General features: G+C 40.4%; 2 protein-coding genes across 7 annotated transcripts in view; both read left to right on the plus strand.

Moving 5' to 3' along the window:
• The first annotated feature begins 1,038 nt into the window (after positions 1 to 1,038).
• Positions 1,039 to 8,935, plus strand: dbf4b (DBF4 zinc finger B). 3 transcript variants are annotated; one of them, XM_046068241.1, is made up of 12 exons: positions 1,039 to 1,057; positions 2,561 to 2,761; positions 2,875 to 3,054; positions 3,577 to 3,627; positions 3,760 to 3,829; positions 4,104 to 4,168; positions 4,410 to 4,449; positions 4,572 to 4,617; positions 5,774 to 5,902; positions 6,061 to 6,199; positions 6,294 to 6,427; positions 6,554 to 8,935. In XM_046068241.1, the coding sequence occupies exons 2-12, from the start codon at positions 2,612 to 2,614 to the stop codon at positions 8,034 to 8,036; spliced, it is 2,487 nt and encodes an 828-aa protein (XP_045924197.1). In that variant the 5' UTR covers positions 1,039 to 1,057; positions 2,561 to 2,611; the 3' UTR covers positions 8,037 to 8,935. The 3 variants fall into 3 exon arrangements, with proteins under 3 accessions (XP_045924197.1, XP_045924198.1, XP_045924199.1); XM_046068242.1 differs by lacking the exon at positions 1,039 to 1,057 and adding an exon at positions 1,888 to 2,015; XM_046068243.1 differs by lacking the exon at positions 1,039 to 1,057 and adding an exon at positions 1,912 to 2,015 and having other exon boundaries at positions 2,558 to 2,761.
• Positions 8,936 to 10,491: 1,556 nt separating this feature from the next.
• Positions 10,492 to 23,992, plus strand: part of adam11 (ADAM metallopeptidase domain 11) — a 31,977-nt gene continuing 18,476 nt past the window's right edge. Inside the window, exons 1-4 of one of the 4 annotated variants that reach the window (XM_046069549.1) lie at positions 10,492 to 10,893; positions 11,113 to 11,300; positions 17,956 to 18,032; positions 18,477 to 18,543. In XM_046069549.1, coding sequence (XP_045925505.1) covers positions 10,836 to 10,893; positions 11,113 to 11,300; positions 17,956 to 18,032; positions 18,477 to 18,543 — 390 coding nt within the window. In that variant the 5' untranslated portion in view covers positions 10,492 to 10,835. The remainder of the gene's footprint in view (positions 10,894 to 11,112; positions 11,301 to 17,955; positions 18,033 to 18,476; positions 18,544 to 23,992) is intronic. The other 3 variants (XM_046069550.1, XM_046069551.1, XM_046069552.1) reach the window with 3 other exon arrangements.

Consider the following 23,992-nt stretch of genomic DNA (forward strand, 5'->3'; position numbering starts at 1 on the left):
CATGTTGATAGCTAATGCAACAGCAAATGATTGTAGGCTATTAGATTTTCCAAATAATTTTACCCCGTTGGAGAAACACATTAATATTTTTAAATTGTTGTCCCTGTCAAATAAACAAGTAAATAAAAATATTGTTTATTTTGAAGTAATGCATTGCTATGGCACGTGTAAGCAAACTTTAAGGCCTTTCTTTTTTCAGGTCAAGTCTTCACTTTATTAGTCTGTCATGATTAGGCTACACTTTTTGTTTTGCGGATGATAAGTACATATGATAGTCATTTTTATAAAGAACAACCTATGTTTCATTCTTCAACCATCTCTGTGCCTCAGAGGTAAGTCTGAATGGATCATTACAGAGTCATCGTTGTACAAGTCCAATTCAAGTCTCAAGTCAAGGACAAGCAAGTCCAAGTCTTAAACTTTGAGTTTCAAGTCCTAAACAAGTCAAAATGCGCTCTTAACACAATAAAAAGTTAAAAAATAAAACAATGTATTGAATGAAGCATTAGCCTGTACAGAGAGAAGGTAGAGGTGTGGTTTCACACAACAAATTTCATGAATTAAATTAAATGTTCACGTAGGGCTGCTAATTATTTTGGTCAATATTGAGATCACAATTATTTAACAGGATTACTCATTGCCTTAGGAAACATTAAACTTAAAAATAATAATAATTGGAAAAATAATACTTTCTTTTTAAAAACTAGGCTACTATGCATTACTCCAAACCCCCATACAAACCATGAAATAAGAAACAATAATCCAAGATTATTAACTTTAAACAACATATACAGTGCAACAGCAGCACAGTTTCCCCCAAGTTGACAGATTTGGGTGATGGATGGGTCACTGGCACACTGTGTGCGTGTGTGTGTACGTGGAGGGGAGCAGAGCAGGTGAACTACTCGAGTTGACGAAGTTATGTTACAGAACGCTGAAATAAAACCGTGGTGTTTTGTCGAGAGATGTAGTGACAGAAACCAGCAGTGAGAAAATTATAAATCGCTATGACGTTAGAAGACGCAGACACAGTGGATATTTTACAAGAACCGATCAGGTAAAGCAACACTGAACACACCTTTTATGGAGGAACGAGAGCCTCAGCTGTGAAGGAAATGGGTGCGCTGGATTTATAAAATAAAACGAGCGTAGTTGTGAAACGGCACTCGGCGCTATTATCGTTTTATCTTTATTAACTTGTTTTGATAATTGGTGAAAGCAGCTTCACGCAACAGCTGCAGCAGTATCTCTACGCTGTTTCGACCTGACCTTTCTTTTCTCCGTGAGGTGGAGGAATTTAGAAAGTTGCGTGGGGCTGCGTCAGGCACCCAGCTGTTGTACATGGATTAGCCTATGCGTTAAATTCCTCCAGACAGAGGGTCACGATCACGAACCGTTCACAGCCCGCCGGTAGTAGGCCTACTGGCTACACAACCCATTGTAGGTCCCCGGAGAGGGAGTAGGTCGCTGACCGCAGAGTTAGTAAGTGTTGGATCAGCTGGACGAAAATGACAGAGGCCTGATCAAATGTTTGTGTTTGTTCCCTTTCTAAACTGCAAAAGCATATATTTGTATATAAAATAAATTATGTCCATAAAATGGGGGGACGGTCTCTATATTGCCGCTACATCCTTTGTGCTGCATTTAGGCTACTGTCAGAATATAATGTACCACTCAATATTCCAGCAGAGCGCGTCTCATTGACTTTGAGAAAGAAGTACTTTGATGCTGGAGAGGATGACTGTATGAGGCTGCCTGATAATCCGACTGAATTTCAATTTCGTTTCACATAATTGCAAAATTGCAAAACAATTACTCCGGACATATGGGCTGACACTCAGAGGTCTGTTGATGTGAAAAGCACGTGAAGGCAGCGTTTCACAGGACGTGACGTTGACGTTATGTTCACGTCTTCGCCAGTGTTTTTAAAAAAGCGGCGGTTGCTTCTCGACCACCTTTTAGTGTATCAATAGAAACAATTTCTGAAACTTAGTTCTTCAGCACAGTAACAAAACGTAAGTAGGTAGTCCTTCTCTCTTTTTGCCGCGACGATGTTGAAAATGGTTTAACACACAATTAATTCTCATTAAGAACCAGCTAAATGTTTTGTTGCCCAGGCGTTGTGTATTTCTAGGAAAGCTAAGCTAGCTAAGGTCAGCTAACGCTAACTAGTCACAGCTACATTTGCTAACTAGGAAGGTGGTTAGGTTAATAATGCGTGTACTACGCTGTTTGGTAGTAAAACCAAAAACTACATGACATTTTCAAAACGTTGTTTTGACCTAACTTAAAATCTACCTCAATCTCACATTTGACAATAAACGAGATGACCTTCAACATGCAGGCACTAGAACTTGTATTAAGTTTTGCACACATCATTGTCCAAATAAGTTAAAATTAAGTTATTACATTTAAGAAATAAATAGTATTCGTACATCATGTGTTTATAGACAGATATAGCCATTAATATAGGAGATTTTATTTTAAGAATGCTCCCTGTCAAATGTTTAACTTATGCATTTAACATTTACAAACACATGTGCTTCTCTCTCTTAAGCAGGGTCCTGGTGTTTTTCTGTTAAGTTGAAAGCTCCTTTACTGCACCAGGATCATGCAGCACCGGCAGTATGCAAAGGAGCAAGGCCTTCTGGGCTCACTGTGTCCTGGACAGAAGAAGCTGGAGGGGAAGACCTTTTACCTGGACAGTGTGAAGAAACGCTCAACAGCTCTGCTTTTGGAGACCATATATCTTCTAGGAGGGGTAAGCTTGTGTGTAGATGAAGGCAGTATGCCTGTGGATCCTGATTAACAAATTAGCTTTTGATTGAGCATTTACCTGCTGTGACAGGTGTTTTTTTTTTTCTTATTCTGAAGGGAGTTGAGAGTTTCCTTCACAAGGATGTGAGCTTTGTTGTGACTGGAAGCCAAGAGTGCCTGAAGGACATGAAGTGTACAGATTCCAAAGCAGGGGCAAAGGGGACGAGTGAAGAAACCCAGCGTCCTATAATGACGCGAGACAGTGACAAACAGCAGAAAGCAACTCCAAGACCAGTGGTACTAAGCATCACCCACACATGTTTTAAAATCTTTTACAGCTAACAAGTGTGTAAAAATAAACATTATTACATATTTAACCTGAGTTTTGGCAATAGAAAGTCACAAAAGGATGAAAGTTTAATATAATTGACGTCAAATCAATTTTACCAAACAGCTAATTCTTTTAAATTAATATATATGGTCTGTAATTTTCTTTCCTAATTAATGTATTTTGACATTTGCTGAACCCCTTCTGTTTCAGTAAATGTTTTTGAATGAGTGAGAAAATACCTCCTGTATATATTTATTTATAGCTTATTGTATTTCTTGCTGTAGAATTCAAATAATGATACTTACTATTTAGTTCCCTGATACAAATTAATATTATTATTATACTAATGGTGTAAATTATATATTTATATAAGAAATTTGGAAATTGCTACATATATAACTATTCACCAACTCATTTGCTCAATATCCCAGTGGATTTTATAATGTATATAAGCTGTAATTAAATTTATGTGTCCTGTTTCTCTACAGGTTTGTGGCAGCCGTGGGAAGGCCCTGCTTGAAAAAGCCATGCGCAACAATGTAAGTCAGTCCAGCTAAAATATGGTTTATTGTGCAGACCTGTGGGCTTTATTTTATAGTTTCTGGGTATTGGTGATATACTGAAGACTGATGTGGTTTGTTATTTGGCTTGAATCTGATGATTTTTTGTAGGAACGACTGCAGAGGAACAGTGTTTTGTCCAATGCCCGATCATGGGGAGTGAAGATTTTGTATGCTGATGGTATCCTTTTGACCATGGTCATGAGAGATGAATTCCTCATCAAAATAATAACATTATTTGACATTTGATTTGGCTTGTATGTTCTCACATCTGTAGTGCATTGAATCTCTGCTCACAGCAGATGGCGCCATGTGAGCGTTTGTGTTTTGTTCTATGCGGCTGTGTCTACAGATACAAGCTAAAGAAATTTGTTGTTAACTAGTAAAGAAATGTCATGTTCTTAATCACAGAACAGTGTGTGAAAGTCTTGTATTGTTCCTTAATGTGGTATCAGATGTCCTTTTATATTTGAAACAGTTGACTCGTGAGAGCTTGAGTGCGATACATGAGAAGCCAGAGGTAAGATGTTTGGGCTGAATGTCTTTTCACCAGATAGCCAAATGTATCAGTTTTACAAAAATAAAGTGAGTACATCATTTATGAATGATTCTGGGGGGAAATCAGAATGGTTCTGAAATTAATAGGGTTTATGAAGGAAAAAAATACAAGTATACAACTATTGAAATTACTGTGATATGATGTACATCAACCGTTACTCTAAAATATTAATGCGTCTTATTTTTTACTTTTTTTAATACAGAGGACTTACACCAAACAACAAGGTGCTCATGTTGTCAAAGGTTAGTTTTTGTGTTTGTGCTGCTAATCTGTTAATTTTCAACAATACAGTATTTCTGTGATTGTAAAAGTTTTGTCTGATATAATTGTTTTTCTGTTCATCCTCACTTCTCCTGGTCTATAGCTGCAGCTTTGAGGTCGCCTTATCTTAAAATTGAAGACTCGAGCAGGTGAGTTTGGTCCCTCATTTAGTGCTCTTTGTTTGTTTTTATTATTTATTTTTTCATCTAGCAATGTTGTGAATCCAAGAGTACAGTACACTTGGTTAAGATAAAAACTGCCTGTCCTTTCTCCCTCACAAATCTTTCTTTGAACCCCCACTTCCAAAACAAAGACTGCCGAATTTATTTTGTACTCATGGGGGCTTTGAAATTGTGAACACAGGGTTGGCATATAATCACCTTTTCAGTTTATATGGCAAACTTGTTAGCAAGCAATTGTGTATTTATACATCCAGTAGTTATGGAACAATTTAACTTTCAGTTGTATTGGTGTTTTGGCCACCTGTCTAATATTCACTCTCTTAGCTCTGTTTCCACCAACTTCTGTCTGTACGTTCACCAACCAATCTCTAACTATGTCGAGAGCGAGAGAGACAGAAAGAGAGAGATTTTTTACAATGAGCTAAAATTCGCTGGAAAGCCGAGTGGCGCTACAGATTCGGATGGTAAATACAAGCGACCCCTTTCACATTCAAACATCATTTTCACATTGTCATTTGATACAAAGGGAAGGTTTTTAGGCCTGCCCAGGTTAAGCTTAATGACAGTGGAACAACAACGGGTGGCAGCGACCTGTCCCTTTATCTGCCTTTCCTACCCCACCGGGTGCTAGTTGTGGAGGTTTGCATTTCAGCCCAGATGCTTTTCTTAATTGAACCTGTTAAGGAGTCCCATCATGTAATGTGACAAGCCCCCCTTGTGAAGCCGCTCCCCTGGAGGCCAGAGCTCAAGCTGGTACGATTTCTATTCGATGAGGCTTTGCAAGCTCCATTGCCTGTTCCTGCAGGGGATCTCTATGTGCGAACAGGTCTATTCATTTGCCCTCTCATTTAATTTAATTGAAGTGCTCTGGTTAATGCATAGGCCTTTGCTGCGAACAAATGAAACCCAAGACATCTGAAGCATTTGAATATTCTTAATGTGTATTTTCACATTCAGTTTTGCAAAGGCGTTTTCCATTTGAAAATAAAATAATGATAATAATCATTCTATTGTATCTGCTTTAAGATGTCTGTTGCATTGTATTTTTTTTTTTTCATGCTTAAACATTTTTATTTAATTAACATTTTGTGTATTAAATGATGTTGTTTTGTTCTCTAACCAGGAAATACAAGCCCCTGCATATGCAGTCTTTGACCTTCCCCACTTTATCGTACTCGGGCAGATTTAGTCCCTTTGAATCTCCTCCTCCTCGGTTTGAAGTACAAATTGACCAAGGAGAAAATAAAACAAGGTTTGTTTAACTGGCATTATTTGAAGGATATAGACCATTGTCTTGCTAACACAGTGCTTGGGTTCAAGTTTATTTCCTGTGTTGCATTGATGGAACACAGTCAACAGGAAATAAATTGCAATCAAAAATGATCATAATTGGGGTTTGTCGTTTGTTAGGGAGAAGAAAAAGGTTGGAAGCAACATTCAAGACAAATCTCAAACGCCACTCAGCTGTAACCCTACACCTTGGCGGCCTCGCAAAAAGGACCTGTCTTACTGTGAATGCTGCCATCAACCCTTCACTAATCTGGAGGAGGTGGAACTCTTGTATTACTTTATTACTATTGGCATGGAAAATATTTTTTGGCTTGTATGTATCTGTGACTTGTGGGTTTTGTTGGCCCTTGCAGCACTTGCAGTCTGATCAGCACCGTGCATTTGTGCTGGATCTCTCAAACTACACTGCGGTGGACCAACTTGTGGCTGAGATGCTTCCAGGATTCGACCCCAATCCACCTCAACAGTCAGAAGAAACACTGAACCGGTGGGTTTTTATTTTTACCTAGCAATATCCTGATGTTGTGATTTCCTGTAATTTGCTTTTTCAGTGTACCACAATGGGATTTCCGTGTTTAGAGGGTTTTAAGTATTGTCTCTGTTCTCCTTACAGACCACCATCTCCTTTGCCCATCCAAGATGTCTGTGAACTGGAGCCTCTTACTGATGTTGAGACGGAGCATGCTGTTCAGGCCCTGCAGACACAAGGATCAGTATTCATTGAGCACATCTCCAGCCCTACTAGGGGTCCTCTTTCTTCTGGACCAGCCAACCCATCACCAGACACTCCACCTGCTGACATCCAGCCTTTCATTACTAACCCAGACTGCCTGCTCCCTGGCAGCTATCATCGTGCTTCAAGTCCAGCCATGCCTGTTTTGGATGTTGAACCACAACCCTACGACCCAGTCAGCCAGCAGCCTGATACTCAACATGTCTCCCCCTCCCCTGACAGGCCATGTCCATCTCCCGACCCTTACTTCCTGCCTCCAGTCCTAAGCCCACAAGTCCCTTATCCCCCCTATATTATGGAGCCATACTGTCTGTACTCTGAGCCTCCTGTCCTCAGTCCTCAACATTACACTGCAGAGGAGGCTGTGGAAGGACTCATGTGTGAAATGGACACTGCAGTAAGTGTGTCTCAGTCTGTCCCAGCTGTCACAATTCCCATCTCCACCCCACTTATTCTTTCTGTAGCTTTGTCAAATGAAGAAGGAGTAAATGGATCAAACCAGGAAAGTCTTTTAGGATTTAGTGGGATCATATGTCCCACTAATGGTTTGCAGTGTTCTGCACTGTATCCACGTAGATCTCGTTCTCTCCCTCGACAGTCGGCGACAGCACCAAACCCCAAAAAGCGCTGCAGATCAGCCAGCCCCGAACACAGCCAGTATAAAAGGAGGAGGATTACGGCTAAATGTAGCTACAGTGGTAGCTGGACTAAACATGGGCATAACACTGCAAAACTAGAAAGTGACATTATGGCAAAACCTGAGGATTGTTTATTATGTGACAAGATCTCTTGTCAGATAATACAGTCTTTTCCTTACCAAAAGGATTCTTCAACGTGCAGTGTAGAAACACTTTGTGTAAATGAGACTTTTACCACGTTTTGTGTTCCTACTGCACAGAATTTCACTCGGGCGCCAAATCAATTGGACATTTTGCCACTCTTCTCAAAAGCAAAGATATTTGATCCTCCATTTCACTTCCCCAATAATAAATCTCATAGTACGTTTTCCAGTCAAGACTCTCAACGTTCACTATCCCACTCCACCTCAGTGTGCATCGAGTCGGCCCTCATCCCTGACTTAGCCACGCTCTCTCCATCATCATCAGACTCTGACTGGGACTGTGACCTGCTGTCACGGCTGGGACCGGCCTTGGACGCTCCTCTGTCGCCCACCGTGCAGAGCTATGAGCTCGACAAGGATCTCCTCCACAGGCCGTGCACCTGGATGCACGACACCAGCTATGAGTCACGTCTACACAACGCCCTTCAGCCGTCAACCCCAACGACCTCACTGTGTGGGGAAGAAATGGACCCCTCAGCGTTTTCCAGGACTGTAGTACAGATTGTTGAAGTTCAGCACTGATGATTATTTTCTAGACCATTTTCAAAAACTGGAAGCCATGTAAGGCACCTGGAGAACAGTCTTTGACTTTGTAGCTGCATATCCCACCCTAAGAAACAGTAGGATGCACTTAAACTCATCAAAATAAGTCAATGAAAGTTGATAAATATTTAAAACTTAGTGTAATAACTAATATGTGATATTAAGCTGTTTTAGAGATGCAGATTGTTATTTTACTTTAATTTTTTTGTTGTAGTAGATCTTACTTAGTGGATGCTGCATCTTCCCACAAATTTGAAGAGCATCTATTATGATTTTTCCTCTCAACCCCTAATCCTCCTTGTGCACAGGACCCCTAAGCAATATTCTGTGTGTCGTGCTGACTGCAGTCTTTCAGCAGCTATGTCCGGAATACGTGGCGGTATTGAGAATTTAATGAGGCTTTTCTGAAGGGGGCATTACTCAATTACTGTAAGTGCTGCTGCATCTGGATCAGATCCCACTTGCACCGGCATTGATGATGCGTTGGTAGAGTGTAGGACTCTCGCAACCTGTGAGACAGAAAACTGTCCGATGAATGTCAAATGGCCTTTCCTGCCTTTTGAAGGTGAGCCAAAGAACTGGCTTTGTGAAGGAGAGACAACTGCTTCACAGTGTGCTGCAGCCACAGGGAGGTTTATCAGCTCACTTGTCAGTTTCTGCAGTGTTGGGTCACCTAACATTGAAAACGTGTCATTGCTCCTCATAAGTCAAAGCCTCACGTTGTCAAAAAATTGCACCTGAATATCTTACATGGACTTTTAAAACAAATGCAGAAAGCCGCAAGAAACACCACTTGATGGATGATGAATAGTTCTCTTAGGAAAATGTAAAGTCAATTCTTGTACGGTGTTTTTTAAATAAATGCTTTTAACCATTAACATTTCCTGCAGCATAGTTTAGATAAAGTTGCTTTTCGGGTAAAGCAAAAACTGTTGCTGTATGCTGAAGGTAATTTTTCCCGCTGTCTTTAATAAATACTGACTCTGCATGTGGGCTAAGGGAGAGCTAAATGGGGAGGGAAGGGTGAGGCAAGGGCAACAGTGGGTCGATGTGTCCTGTTAGGCTCATCAGCCCAGCTGACGAAAACAATATTTGATATCTAATCTTCAAGCCTTGTTATGTAACCCTTCACTACCCGGATTTGTTGGAATGAAAGGGATTCTTTTGTAGAAGTGGCCCTCGCCAAAACTGCAGTAGCTTGTCACTAAAGAAGAGAACACAATCCCACCCTTTAACTTACTACATAACCACTAAAAAGTTTCCTATGTAGATTTATTTAAATTAATGTGGGGATTGTGTCTTGTGAGGCTAGTTCAGGGGGTGGAGGGTTCAAGTTCAAGTGAGATACACAGCCTAAAATTCTAAATGTTCTGGTAGTACTACCATCAACAGGCTCCCATTTCAGAAGTTTATGTGTGTGGAGTTGATGTCTGACTTCCTCGACAGATGGAGTTGTCATGATTTCTCCAAGCTCTTTAAGTTCTTTAAGTATGCTCTTTCACTGGACCAAATGCAGCACAAAGGTTAAGGCTTGTCTTAAATCTGTTAAAATAGTCAGGACAAAATAAGCAACAGTCTACTTTTATAGTTTGGAAAACAGCATCCTCGGGTATAATGTTCTAAGAATTTACCAGTCAAAAACTCACCTGATCGGCCTTTTTAGTGCGATTTGACTGATGGGAACTCAACCCACTAACTGTTATCAGATTCTGATTCAAATGTTAAATTCTAATTGGTGCACTAAAGTATGTGAAATGGTGCTTTTGAATTTGAGACACGACCACCTTATCGAGAAGAGCACAGAGGAAAAACAAAATATAGGAAGCTGATTTAAGGAAATTTGTTTTCAGGGCCTTTAACAGTGGTTGACCTCTCATGACCTCAGTGTGGACAAGCTGTGAGCAGCTTAGCCAAAGGGTGATTTAGCCCTTCTAGAGGTCTGAAGTCATAAAAATATCCTGTATTTCAAAAGAACAAAAATCAGTAAAGCCAAAAGCAGGTTTGATTTTGGGGTTAGTATAGTTTTTTTTTTTTTAAATTCCTTTTTGTAACCTAATCATCTTGTGACCCTTAAATTTTATCCCGGGACTACTTTTTTGAGGGTCCAGAACACTGATCTTCAGTTAGGCATCAAATGAGAAAAAAACAATAGCCTACCCTTAGGGCAAAATGTGACAGCAAAACAAGCTTAAAAAATATTAGGCTATTAAAAAGAAAAAAGCTGATTAAATCACCAAATCAAATGCTTTTAGAACGTGCATTATTAATTAGAAACTTATTTTCCATTAAGGAATAACATCTATCTTAATGCTGAGAGAAATACAATATTGTATGATTTACAGTTTATTAGATGTAGATGTAGCTATCAGTTGTTACCCTTGGGTCCCCGGACCTGGGTTTTGGACCCATCAGGTCTCATTAAAAGAGCGTGGGTGGGCCAGTCAAGCCCCACGTGCTGCTTGTTTCCATGCTTTTCGCGCAGCCTCATTTATTGCACCAACCGAGCCCAGTAACGTTGAGGCCGAAAGGCGAGGGTGTGTGATCGCGCCGCGGAGCTCTGTGACACCGACACCCACCCAGCATGCTGCTGGAGCCGAGCAGAGGAGCCTCCTTTGTTTGCGTTTAACTGGCGCGGAGAGGGAGGTGAGAGATGCGAACCCCGCTGCTCTGTTTCTCTTCACTGTCAACAACACTCCCGCCGCAGCTCCGCGCACGCCTCTTTTCAGTTCATTTAACGGCGCTGCACCGAGAGGAAATCACTAGGACTATGTGAGCATCATGCTCCCTGTGAGATGCCTGCTGTTCGCTGCAGTGTGTGCACGGTGCGCCGTGACAGGTAAGAGGCTCTGCTTTTACCTCACGATTTAGTTAATTACAGGCAAGCCATGCTCAGTGATGCATCAGAGTTTTGGTCAATTATTTCTTCCACTTAACCCGCACCCTCTGAGAACAAGGACCGTGTTGCCTCGGTGTCAGCAAAGCAGATCACCATCAGATGTTTAATCCCACTGCAGAAAATACATTTAGAGCTCTAATACGCCTCATCTGTCATCAGGCCTGGGCGCTGATCCGCCTCTTGTGTCCTCTGCAGGTCTGAGGGAATGGGTGAGTTTGGAGGGAAGGCTGCCTCCTGCAGAGGAGGTCGTTCAGCCCAAGAGGCTGCTGCAACAGATCCACTCCCAGGAGGAGCTGCTCCACAGCCACCTGGACACCCGGGTCAAGAGCAACGCAGCGGGGGTGCAGGTGGGTTTAGACTTCTAAAGTTTATATAGCCTACAGCAGTTGTTGAGCTCAAACTGTGATCAGTGTCTCCCCTAGTAAATCATGCATCCTTTGTGAGAATGTGTAGGACTGAAGAGTAAACCTCAATTAAGGGAGCAGGTTACATTACGTTTATTCATTTAACTGACGCTTTTATCCAAAGCGACTTACAATTGCTATATATATCAGAGGGGGTATATAGAGGGGTTAAGTGTCTTGCTCAAGGACACATTGGTGGATGTTTCACAGTGGGGAATTGAACCCGGGTCTCTCACACCAAAGGCATGTGTCTTATCATCGAAGAATGGCTGGGTTCCTCCAAACATTACATTTACAAAAGCTGACACTTTTATCCAAAAGGACATACAATTTACATGTCAGAGGTCGCACGCTTCTGGAGTAACTAGGGGTTAAGTGTCTTATCCATTGAGCGATCACCACCCCAGTAAATAAAATGAGATTATGATCAGATAACATTCAACTGTCCAACATCTTCTCTAAGAACATTTTAATGAATGATTTGAGAATAAAATTAAATATACTCTTTTTACACCCTTGTATTCATGCTGGGCTGTTACTTCCATATTAAATGTCTATGTTTTAGTATTCCTTTAACTGTATCCTTCAAAGATGCATACTGTTGTAGTGCAGCAAGGACCTATAGTATAGCCAAATATCAAGTGTATAGTGTGCCTCCCATTTTTCCAACGTAATTTTTCCCCCCACCTTGTAACTTAATAAATACATGTGTTGAAAAAGGAAAACGGAGAGGAAAGACGTTATATATTCAAACAAGTGCCATAACAGATTATTTCTAAAACTGTAACCATCATCTGCTCCCATCACCTGATTCACCCCTGTTTGTCGTCTCTCTTGAGGTCATGTGTCTGTCACTCCAACTCCACCCTGTGACCCCCAAGCTGCCTCCTCCTTTCAGTCCATTAGATAATATTTCACACCGCTACCTGTGCTCTCTCGTTACCTTCACTATGAACAGTGTCTGTCAGTCGGCAGCTGGTCGGTCAGTGGATATGACACAGGTCTGACCTTGAGCTACCCTCTGTGGTCAGCATCTCATTATGTCTTTGCTTTTTTTGTTTTCCTTGGAGAAGTCTGAGTGCTGCCACACTTCAGAATGTGGCTTTAGATGTAGAATTGGTAGAATTGGCAGAGTCCTTTCAGAGTCCCTCTAATAGCTGTACAAACTACACATTTAAAAGGAAATTAATCCCAGCAGCCATGGTAAGCTTTGGTGTGAATTGGACATAGAAAGTATTTAGCTGTATATAGATTCTCATGTGACCCACCCAACGTGCCTTAGCTTTAAGGTAATCTGTCAACAACAGCCTGATCTGTGCCTGGTGCCGCAAGTACTGTGAACTTTTCAGTCTGTTTCCTCTTTGAAATCGAACACTGATGTTCAGACCAAAGGGCCAAAAAACAACAAAATTAAAGCAAAGTTATGTAACATTTGTTTTTTTTTTTGTGTGTGATTTGGTGCCCCTACTATTTTAGAGTGTACAGCTGTACACGTGCATTTGTTATGTTTTCATTCAGTGCTGAGACAAGACAAAGCAAGCCTGCTAATAAGTTATTACTGACTATGCTTACAACATGAAGGCCAGCTCAGCATCTGTCTTGCATCCTTTCAGCTCCTTTTGCTCACGCCAACAAATAAAAGCCAGTCTGATATTTAGGCTACTCTTGTCCGGTCTCTTGCTCAGTCTCTTTCTTTTTCTCTTCCATGCTTCCTCAGACGTCTTCCTTTGTCTCTTTGCAGCCTCTACCGTTATATCCATACTGAGAATACCGAGCTAGCTTATTACAAAGAACTTACATTGTACATAATGAACTTTTAACTTTTTCTTTTAACAAACATTGTTCGTGCACAGGACTCCATAGCCCCAATTTGCATTCACCTCCTTTTTTCATAGCATTTATGAATGTTGCCTCCCGCGAGGTACATGCAGTTCTCGAGAACTTGGCACAGCTTGACACAGAGTGGCAATGATGCCATTCACCCTATTACAAGTCAGCTGTTATTTTAAGATAAAATTACTACATAATGTTGCTTTTAAATGTGGAGTGGGTAATTTAGGAAGTACTGTACTGTTTCGGTGCGCTGGGCTGTTCCGATTGGTTGCAGTAAAACCAACCTGTCGGCAGGGGTAGTCCTTTGCCACAGTACTTTGCTTTGAAACCACCTTAGAACCTTAACTATCACTTACAGGGTGTATTATTGATGAATATTTCATCAAAATATCAGTGGTTTTGCTGGATATAATAAAAAAAAAAAAATGCTGTTGCTATAATCACTTTTTATATATAGAAATGGATAAAATTGAGTTCAACTGAGTATTTCATCATCTTTCAGCTTATTGTTTTGTTTTTGCGACACGCAGCTTTACTGTTTTGATTCACTCTCACCATTTCTAGCAAGAAGAAGCTGTTTAAAGTGAAAAGGCTCTGATAAACCTACAGTACAGTATCTGCCAAGCACCAAACGCAGCAGGTGGACACAGTTAGCAACTAACTGGTGAACAAAGCTGCACGTTTAGCCACTCAAGAGACAGATATTTCCCTTAGGAGTTGGTGGCGACCAAACCAGAGTTAAAAGTAGAATTAATATTGGATATACATCTGTCTGGCTTCCAGAAATATAACTACAAAGGAATGCTAATGTTTCTCCGCATCTCCTCTGGTGTAAATGGGTAAGTTGTTTGTAACAAGTAACCATCTCAACTTTAAAAAGCGCACATACGTCATTTAATGCAGGTTTTCAGTGTGTGTTTTACTAGAGATACAATGAGATGGTCTTTCTTGAAGATGATCACACTTATGCTCATTTAACAGGATGTGCAGCTGTAAACTAAGATTAAAGTCAATCTCTTTCTTAAAACAACCAGGGTTTTAAATTTTTGGTTAATTAGCCTGTTTTGTTTTTAATAACCTGTCAATGTTTTATCCTTTTTAAAATGTCAACAAAGAATAACTGTCCAACATAAATCACCAGAGCTAGCTTGCTTCTTCCCAACAGCAATAAGCTTATACAGGAAATATTTTGTTTTTATACCAAGACTTTAGTAACTAATTATTTTTTTAATTGTCAACCTATCCTGTTAAAAGCTAATCAAACCTATCAAAATGTGATATTTGGGATATGATATTAAAATGAAAATGCAATCACATATCTTTACAGTCTGGTGCAGCTTTCTTATCTCTGCTCACAGGGACTGCTGTGGGCTTTTTTTATTGTGCATATGGACCCGGTGGAGGTTCAGATTGATACTAAGTGGTTTGCAGAGAGTGCATGGTAATACTAATGAGATCTGCCTTGCAGCTGGCCAGTAAGTGTGGATGAGAGCCACCGCAGCACTCTGTCTTCTAATGCGGATGGGACTCACCTTCAAGTAAGGTTAGACGGAGCTGATGAGCCCCAACACCCAGTTTTATCCAGAAAGCCTCAGGGATGGATGAGACTGTCTAACCTTCAGGGAGAGGATACTAGAGGAGGACGCCCCTTTAATATCTGAGTCTTTGTTGCTTCTGTCTCTGTGCACACTTAAATGATTTCATACTGACATCCATAAATCTTCTTCCCTCCTCCACTCTCTTTATCATGTTCTGTCCCTCTCTGAGAGCATGAAACACTTGGCAAATGAGTGATTCATTAATTTGAGTTGGTGTCTGGGGAACACATAATGCAGGGATATGAATTAGAGAATAGAGAGGCATGGTTTATTCATCTAAAAGTAAGCCTAAAAGTAAGCTTTAGACATCTAAGCCCTTATTTATGCTTGGTTTCTGTTCTACCGCACGTCATTGGAAGTCTTTATGCCTTCCTTGCAGACAAAGCCGCAAGACATAAATTAGCATTACCATACCACAAAAATTAGACATATCGACATTTTTCATATTGTAATTTGACTACTGCTTCTTCTGTCTAATCTGTACGTGTGGCACGGAATTTCTTTCCTTGACCTGAGATGCACTGTCTGCCAGCCCTGTCAAAGTAAAGTAATTTGCTATTATTGATATCCGATCACAGTTGATTAGATTGCATTATTCAGATAATTCAGAGAGCCGTTATCTATATATAAAAAAAAATGTGTCATCCTCAAGCTCGGGTCCTCTACGAGAGGCCTGGGAGTTTGAGGGTTCTGCGCAGTATCTTAGCTGTTCCTAGGACTGCACTCTTCTGGACAGAGACCTCTGATGTTTTACCCAGAATTTGCTGTAGCCACTCTCCCTGTTTGGGTCAGTCCCCAGTGCTCCGATTACCACTGGCACCACTGTTGCTCTTACTTTCCAAATATTTTCTAGCTCCTCCTTCTTGATGTTGCTGTCGCTTGGGATTGCCACATCTATCACTGCAGCCTTCTTCTGCTGTTTGTTGATCAACACGATGTCTGGTTGGTTAGCTATTACCAGTTTGTCAGTCTGGATCTTGAAGTCCCACGGGATCTTAGCTCGGTCATTCTCAACTACCTTAGGAGGTCTCCAGGCTCCATGTACGCACTTCCTGCCTGCATGTACTGAGTGCTTGTTCTTGTGCCGCCATGATTAGTGCTTCTGTGCTGTCCTACAGTCCAGCCTTTTCCAGCCACTGGTAGGATTTCTTGATATCTGCCACTTCTTCTATTTGTCGGTGGTACATGCTGTGCAGCGGCTTCACTCTCCATGTAGGTTCTTCGTCTTCCTTGTCCTCACCCTCGGGTTTCTGCTGCCTGAGGTATTCACTAAGCCCTTCATCTTTGGGGGGGCCATCTTCCTGATGTACTCCTGGTAGCCAGTCTTTGTGATGATCTGGCTGAGGGGGTTCAGGCCTATCCAGAACAGCAGCAGGATAGTGCATCACCTTGGTATGTGCCGCTCTTGATGGTGACTTGTGCAGTTGGCTTTGAGTTGACTTCCAGACTTGTTTTCCACAGCCCCATTGAGTTCTTGATGAAGGCTCTTGGTGTCCTGTTGATCTTGTACATTTCCAAGCATTCCAGTATCCATGTATGTGGCATTGAGTCGTAGACTTTCTTGTAGTCAATCCAGGCGGTGCCCAGATTGGTCTGCCTGGTCTTGCAGTCTCGAGTGACTGCTCTATCAACCAGTAGCTGGTGCTTTGCTCCCCTGGTATTAGTGCCCATTCCCTTCTGGGCCCTGTCCATGTATTGAGCCATGTGCCTACTCATCTTAACCGCTATGAAGCCTGACAGGAGCTTCCATGTTGTGCAGAGGCAGGTTATTGGCCGGTAGTTGGATGGGGATCCTTCATGATCAGGACTGTCCGTCCTTGGGTTAACCATTCGGTGTGAGTCCCATCCATCAGCAGTTGGTTCATTTGATCTGCCAGGCGTTCATGGAGTGCAATTAGTTTCTTCAGCCAGTAGGTGTGGATCATGTCAGGGCCTGGTGCTGTCCAGCTCTTCATACCTGCCACTCTTTCTTGGATGTCTGCCGTTGTAATGGTTACTGGATCTTGTTCTGGGAGATTGCTGTGATCTGTTCTTAGATCCACTAGCCACTGAGCATTGGTGTTGTGGGATGCCTCTTTCTCCCATATGTTCTTCCAGTACTGTTCAGATCCCTGGGTGGATCTGATCTTGTGTTATTACCCTGCCACTGAGAGTACACTTTGGATGGTTCGGTGGAGAACATCCGGTTTATTCTCCTGGCTTCTGCTTCTCCCTTGTATTTCTTTAGGCGGGTAGCCAGAGCAGTAATTCTTTGTTTGGCAGTCTCCAGAGCCTTGTTGTATTTCTTAGGTAGCCCTTTCCTTGCACCTTTCTGTAGCTGTGACAGCTGACTAACCTCTCTTTGTGTTGCCTTGATCTTGCCCTCTAGCCTTCTCCTCCATGGGGGGTAATGCTCCTTGTGGCTTGTGGTGTTTTTCTTATAGCCAAGCATCTCTGGGATCACTGTTGCTGTGGCGTACATCAGCTTGGTTATGGCTTTAGTAGGGATAGTATGTAGTGTTGATGATGAGTTTCGAAGCATCCATATTTCCCATAGTCACTGCCTATAACTCTATAACTCTCACCGGGATTGCCTATATGATAGCATTGCATCAGATCCATATTTTCTGCTCTAGTCCATGAATGTCTTGTTCCAGTAGCCCAGTATGGCTGGTATGGCTCTTGTATTTGCGGTTTCACTCATGCCTGAGGTAGGCTGGTAGAATTAAGGACCTTGCCTAAGGGTATGTCAGGGTATGTTACCCCCAGCCCTGACCGGGAATCGAACCCACGATCACCTGCACCAAGTGGCATTAACCAATGACCTATCCAGGAACTCTCGTGTGTGTACGTGTACGTGTACTCTCTCACTATAGCGCATACTGTATAGTATGAATCAAGACACAACATAACAAACTTGAAAACTGCTCAATTAAGGCCATTGATTTCTAATGATTACACTGAACAATTGACACAAGTGAACAATATTGGTGTCCACTTTTCCTATAAACTACTATTAACAGACACCTTTAGTTTCTCTCTCTCTCTCTTGAGTTTTTGTTGCTACGTAAATCAGTATGTTAATAGTAAATTAATAAATTGTAAATGTAAATCTCATTCCTGTGGGGTTTTTTTGTTTGTTTTTTTTTTCTTCTCTCTCTTCTCCAAACTTTTCCTCCCTCCCTCAGCCTGTTCATCTGGCCCAGAGCAGCTTCCTGGTGGAGGCCTATGGCACATCCTTCATCCTTGACCTGGAACTCAACCAGTAAGTCAACACATGCCTGCAAAGCATTCACACAACCACACCACACAGGTGCAAAACAATGTTCAGTACATTATTACAGCAGTCACTAACATGACCGTACTTGCATGCACACTTCTACTACTTATCTTCATCTGCGCTCCCTCTCACCTACAGTATTGTACTGTATGTCCTGCGTGTGGCATTATACGCACTGGCTGCGAGCTAAACAACACTGACAATGTATACTTCCCCTCCTCCTCTTCTCACCTGACACACATTTTGCTGTACTGTAGAGCATTTATGTAATACTTTTCACATTTATAATAAATTAATCTTCACTCACATTTTGGTTTTACTTATGAATCAGTCATTTGTTGATGTAGACTCATGCAAGTATGGAATTTAGGTTGAAACTAAATGTTAAAAGGATTATTGTTCGTCTCAATTTTTTTGTTTTCTCTCCAGCAACCTTCTGTCTACAGACTATGTGGAGCGTCACTATGACGAGAACGGGCAGCTGTTGCAGAATATGGTAAGAATATCTTATAGAGATAGTTTGACATTTTTCAAAGAAATGAGAAGACCATTATCAGTCATGTGTGCACACTAAATATGACTCTAATAGACTGTCTCAATTTGGAGACTTCCGTCAGTAAACTTACATGCGGTACACTGCGTGAACTTACTTCAATTAAATTTGATTAAATATTAATAAAAATAAATGTACTTTTACGATCACAACCGCTGCAGCTTCCTTTGCCACCATTTTTACAAGTTTGAAAATAAGTTGGTGGTCCCTCCCCTTCTGCTACGTCTGCGAAGGGGAGGGACCCCCAAGTCAGTGTGCGTTCCACACTCGACTTTATGAGTGTTCTCTCCAGGTACTCCATAGTGCAATGCATTTTGCCATACTTTTCAGTGTGAATGCACTGAAAATAGTAAGTGTAAGTATGGAAGGGTGCGAATTGAGACACACTAAAAGGCTAGCAGATGGTTAGCTTAGCGTAACAGACTGGAAAAAGGTGAAACAGCTAGACTCGTTGTATCCAGATTTACCTAAAACCACCTCTAGCGCTTACTAATTAACACATTTTATGTTTGTATAATCTGTATAAAAAACTACAAGGGTTATGTGCCTTACTGTTTCTTTGCCGGGACAAGAGCTGGTTTACACTTAGGTTTTTGAAAAGATTAAACAAATAATATATAACATGTTTATTAGTGAGCTTTGGAGTAGCTGGTAAGTACATTTTGGACCTTTTTTGCACAGAGCCCGGCTAGCTGTTTCCCCATTTCCTGTCTTTATGCTAAGTAGTGTTACTTTCGTCAGACGAAACTAAACAAAATATATTCAATGACCTTTTTTTTCCCTGACTAAAATGAGACGATGACGAGACGGCGACAATGTCCTTAAACACTGACTATCCTAACATGCAATATTGTTGACGAAAAATGACGACACTAAAATGTATTTAAATTGTTAATAAAATATCTTTCTGTCAGTATAATGAGGAGACAAAATATTACAGGCCATATTTTCTCCCTCTAAATTTTCACTTGAACAGTGTTCAATCAGCTGTATTTTTTTCTGCCTGTGCTTTTCACGCTGGCCAACCGGGTTGACGCCTGGTGCACGAGTAAATAATTACCGTAATGTGGAGGATGTGAACTCTGGTGATGCACACAACATGCAAGGAAAGGAGGCACTTAGATATTTGGTCCCATTTCAAATACAGTGAGGCAGACAAAAACAGAGTGCGTAATTATATCGGACGGCAAGCAATGTGGTTATAAGATTTTTTGAAAAAAACACTACGAACTTGAAGCGCATATCAAGGCTAACCACCGGGAATTGAGACCAGTTAATGTCTCCTTTGCAATAAAAATGAGAACAAAGCTAACATTCAAATTTTACAAAACATTTTATCTATATGTGACTAAAATGATAAATATCTCTATTTTAGTTAGAGCAGATTGACAAAAATGCTAATCAAAATTATACAAATGAGTTAGAAAAGACTAAAATGATGGTTAATGACTAAAACTAGAATAAAATACTTTTGAATGTCTTTCTTGATTTTTTTTTTTTTTTTTTTTTTTTGTGACTAAAATCAGACTAAAATACCCAAACTTTTAGTCAACTAAAACTTGATTTAAAAAAAATTGTATACAGTGGACTCAATATGACAAAAACTAACAAGGACATTTGACACAGGACTAAGGCTAAATTTTAAAATGGCTGAAAAAATTAACACTAATGCTAAGTGAAGTTGTAGCTTCATATTTATACAGACTTGAGACTGGTATTGATCTTCCCATGTAACTCATGACAAGAAAATGTTGACAAATGTTGGCATGCTCCTTTCTATCAGACTTTACTAGAAGTCAGTGAGCTTGTTCTCCATCACAGCCAATTTGATATAAAATTGATTCTGTGCCAGTGCCTACAGGAGTGTAGCTTTTATGTCCAGTGTGTATTAGAAGATGTTTCCAAAGGCTGTATTCCCTCTGAGTGAAACTGAACAGAATAAATAACCAATAACAGCAGCACTTGTTTATCTTACCCTTCATTCATGTGTTTTGCTTCCTACTTTGGTTTCTTCAACACATCATGTCTTCGGAAATGTGTCCAACAGCTGCAGTTTTACACTTTGATTGAATTGTCGATGCTGCCCTCTCTGACATGCATTTATACATTCGAGCAAACCGCCCTATAGTGATGTGGTGGTGGATCTAGTTTGTTTACACTCTGTCTCAAACAGGCAATAAAAGCAGACCGCTTGACTCTCACCACCATCTAGTCTCTTTCTGTCTGTATCCTCTGCTTTATTTCAGTCACTGTCCCTCCCCTCTTTCTGTGCTTGTCTCGCTATCGCTCCCTCTCTTTCACTCTCTGCCAGAGACCACCTGACCAATCAGTAGATGGTTGCTATGGGTACCAGCAGTCAGTAGCAGCAGTGCGGGTATATTTTGTTGTGTCGTGAGGGGAATTAAAATCATGTCCATTTCCAGAACCAACTTAACCAAATCTAACAACCACCCTCTGCCCTGACCTTTGGAACCAGATGTGTAATGTTGGAACTATCATTGAGTTAGAGATTTATTTGCATGGGATAAAATCAAACAAATGACAAAAATACATTAAACAATATGGAATGTTGTGTGCAGGGAAAGGAAAAAGTCCCAGATGGATTTATTCATTATCTCTCTATGTAATAAAAAATAAAATAATAATCACATTATCAAAGATATATATGTAGATTATGTAACAAAAAACATGAAAACTCAAATATAAAACATGAGTGAAGTATGTACTATATGTTCTCTGAGACTTGAGGGAAGATGTCATTTTGAGAAAAAGAGCTCCATAAATTAGTAAGATGCCACCAAAGAGCACAGTTCTTTTAACTGTAAAATGGCCAACTCAGATTTATTTCTTGGTTAAAATTCTTTAATAACCAAATTAAAGGATCCTTGTGAAAAAATATTATAAACCAATGTACTGAATCCGTATTCCCAAATATTGATAAAGGTGTTGTTGGCTTAAAACATCTGGCATGCTAACCTGTACATGTTTGCAGTATGTCCTTTTGCCACTTAAAATAATGAAGTCGGAGCTGATGTTAGGGGCAACCAGGAAGATGCTATTGGACACATTTGGCAAGTCATTTATATAATAAGTTAGAAATAATAGTACCCCAAGAATGGATCCTTGGGGCATACCATGGGTAATCACATGATGTGAGAATGGCAATTCTTTAATCTAACAGATAGTTCTGCGTTGGAAGTATTCATTTTTAACGATAAATACACACATAAATACATAAAATACACAAAAGGATTTTAATGCAATTTATTTATTCAATAAAGTGTCCTTATTCTCTGTGTCAAAAGTGTTAGAAATATTGCACTAATAAATTGATTAATATCAAAGGCTATAGATATTTTGTCCATCAGGTAAAGCAAACTACATAGTATGTGGAACGGGTTTTACAGAGTCCATACAGGTGTCTATAAAGAATAGAGAGAAGAAGTTAGATTAATAGTCTAGAATTCAGTAGAAGGGGAAAACTAAATCAATCAATTGTAAAATCTTTAGTTTATGTAGTTGTTACGACTGAATGATATATATAGTATCTAATTCTTGGGATGAGTAGTTGTATCTTATTGGCTTGGATGTACCATTTATACTATGACTATGAAATGGTTTGCAGACATCAGTAAACATTATATACCGTATTATATTTGTATGTCTGAACTGCCACAGGAAGTATAAACTTATGTAAGTACCTGCACATTTTATGATGCACATGCAAACACCTACATGCACCTATGGAGAAATTACACAATAGACTGCACAAATTGCTTATATCGACGTTTCCTTTTGTGCATGCAAGACTAAGAACCTGGTGTGTGCATGCAGCCCCCTTCCCCCGCCACGACCACCATCTCCATCTTGATTTATTTAGTTTTATTGAAGTGCCAATAAAAAGGCTTCTGCCTTTGTGTGTCACTTTTTTATTGGTCCCTCTGGATCCATGCAATTGCATTGAATTGGTGACTGGCTCGTTCGGATTGAATCTCATTGGCACACAACTAAAAGAGTAATTAAAGTAGGGATGAGGATATAATTTAGATGAGCTGGTTTATATATCTTAAATATATTAATGTTTTCCCTATATAGTTTCACTGTTAAGTTATTCAGTCTTGGGCTGCCATAGAGGTTTTATCATGTGAAAAACTCTTTGGGGGGAGATGAATACAATGCAAACAAGGTTTTTTTTTGTTTGTTTGTTTTTTAGTTCTTCTAGTTAAAATTGCTTTCTTGAATGCTAGACTTTCCATTTTTGTTGCAAGATTACCCTTACCTGTTTCCCTTTTTACCAAAAAAATCACCAAAAAGTAGAACGTGAACATGTAATACTGCACGAGGGACAATGGGAGTTGTTCACCCACTGCCAGATACTGCTGCTAGCCGTGACCAAGCTAGCATGAAACGATCTTCCATATATTTGGCAGAAAATATCAAAGAAGCTCTTGCAGTCCTTTTTAACAAGCAATAAAGCAAGTTTCCAGAGTTTCCAGAATCAACCCAATTGGCCTCCAATCAGATTCCCAAGCCGCTAGGGGGATGACAACTTTACCAAGCTGGTAGTCACCTATAGGGCGCACTGCAAACAACAGAAAGAGAAAGATTCTGCGAGGGCCTACAACTAGGGTTGCCATCTTCAGTGTGGATAAATAAGGGACACCTTGCCAGCCGCCCCATGCCCGGGGGACACAAATCAGGCAGGAGCTCCATCATCTTCCCCAGTTAGATTTTGAGTGTCAGATACTTCTTGCATCCTGGCAGATCAGAGAAAAAGAAAATAAAAACTCATTTGGGATTTAACATGCTTCTCTTACTCACTGAGGAAGTCTAATATTCCTTACTGATGCGTTTGTTCTATCTTGTCTCACTTTGTCTTCCTTAGACTTTACATTAGCTGCTCTTGTTTTTCTATCTTTCCTCTGATCCTCTCAGCTAGAAAGTCTAGACATCGCGTAAACTCCAGCTTTTCTAATTCAGTTAGATTTTATAATGTCAAATTGAATCCTCTCGTCTCTGTGGGACGTAACAGTTTATTTGCCTCCATTTGTGCCTGCAAGCACTTTTTATTTCATTGCTATAGTCACTCACTTCTAATATAATGTCCTGCTTACCTGTCCCTGTCCTCCCAGCCCTGATAATATTTCACCATCAATCTACAATTTCTCATACAACATGGTTTATTTAAATGTCAGTGACCATTATTTAAAGCGTATGCATCTCCTATGAAAAGCGCACTCAGTCCTTCAAAGTCAGTGTGTGTCTGCTGTAATAGGCAATTTGATTTCCTCCATTTAGCCATGTAATCCTAACTTTTATTTATTTATTATTGTGCCCTGGACAAGTGCTGCGGGCTATCTCACTGTTGAGTATGAATGATTAAAGTCCAGAA

Source organism: Micropterus dolomieu, linkage group LG14 (genome assembly GCF_021292245.1).
Source record: "Micropterus dolomieu isolate WLL.071019.BEF.003 ecotype Adirondacks linkage group LG14, ASM2129224v1, whole genome shotgun sequence".
NCBI lineage: Eukaryota > Metazoa > Chordata > Actinopteri > Centrarchiformes > Centrarchidae > Micropterus > Micropterus dolomieu.

Bases quoted from the DNA above. Each gene is read 5' to 3' on its own strand.
- dbf4b (XM_046068241.1), top strand. From the start codon at position 2,612: ATGCAGCACCGGCAGTATGCAAAGGAGCAAGGCCTTCTGGGCTCACTG. The intron at 3,055-3,576 runs GTACTAAGCATC...GTTTCTCTACAG, and splicing joins AAGCAACTCCAAGACCAGTG to GTTTGTGGCAGCCGTGGGAA. The intron at 5,903-6,060 runs GTTTGTTTAACT...GTCGTTTGTTAG, and splicing joins CAAGGAGAAAATAAAACAAG to GGAGAAGAAAAAGGTTGGAA.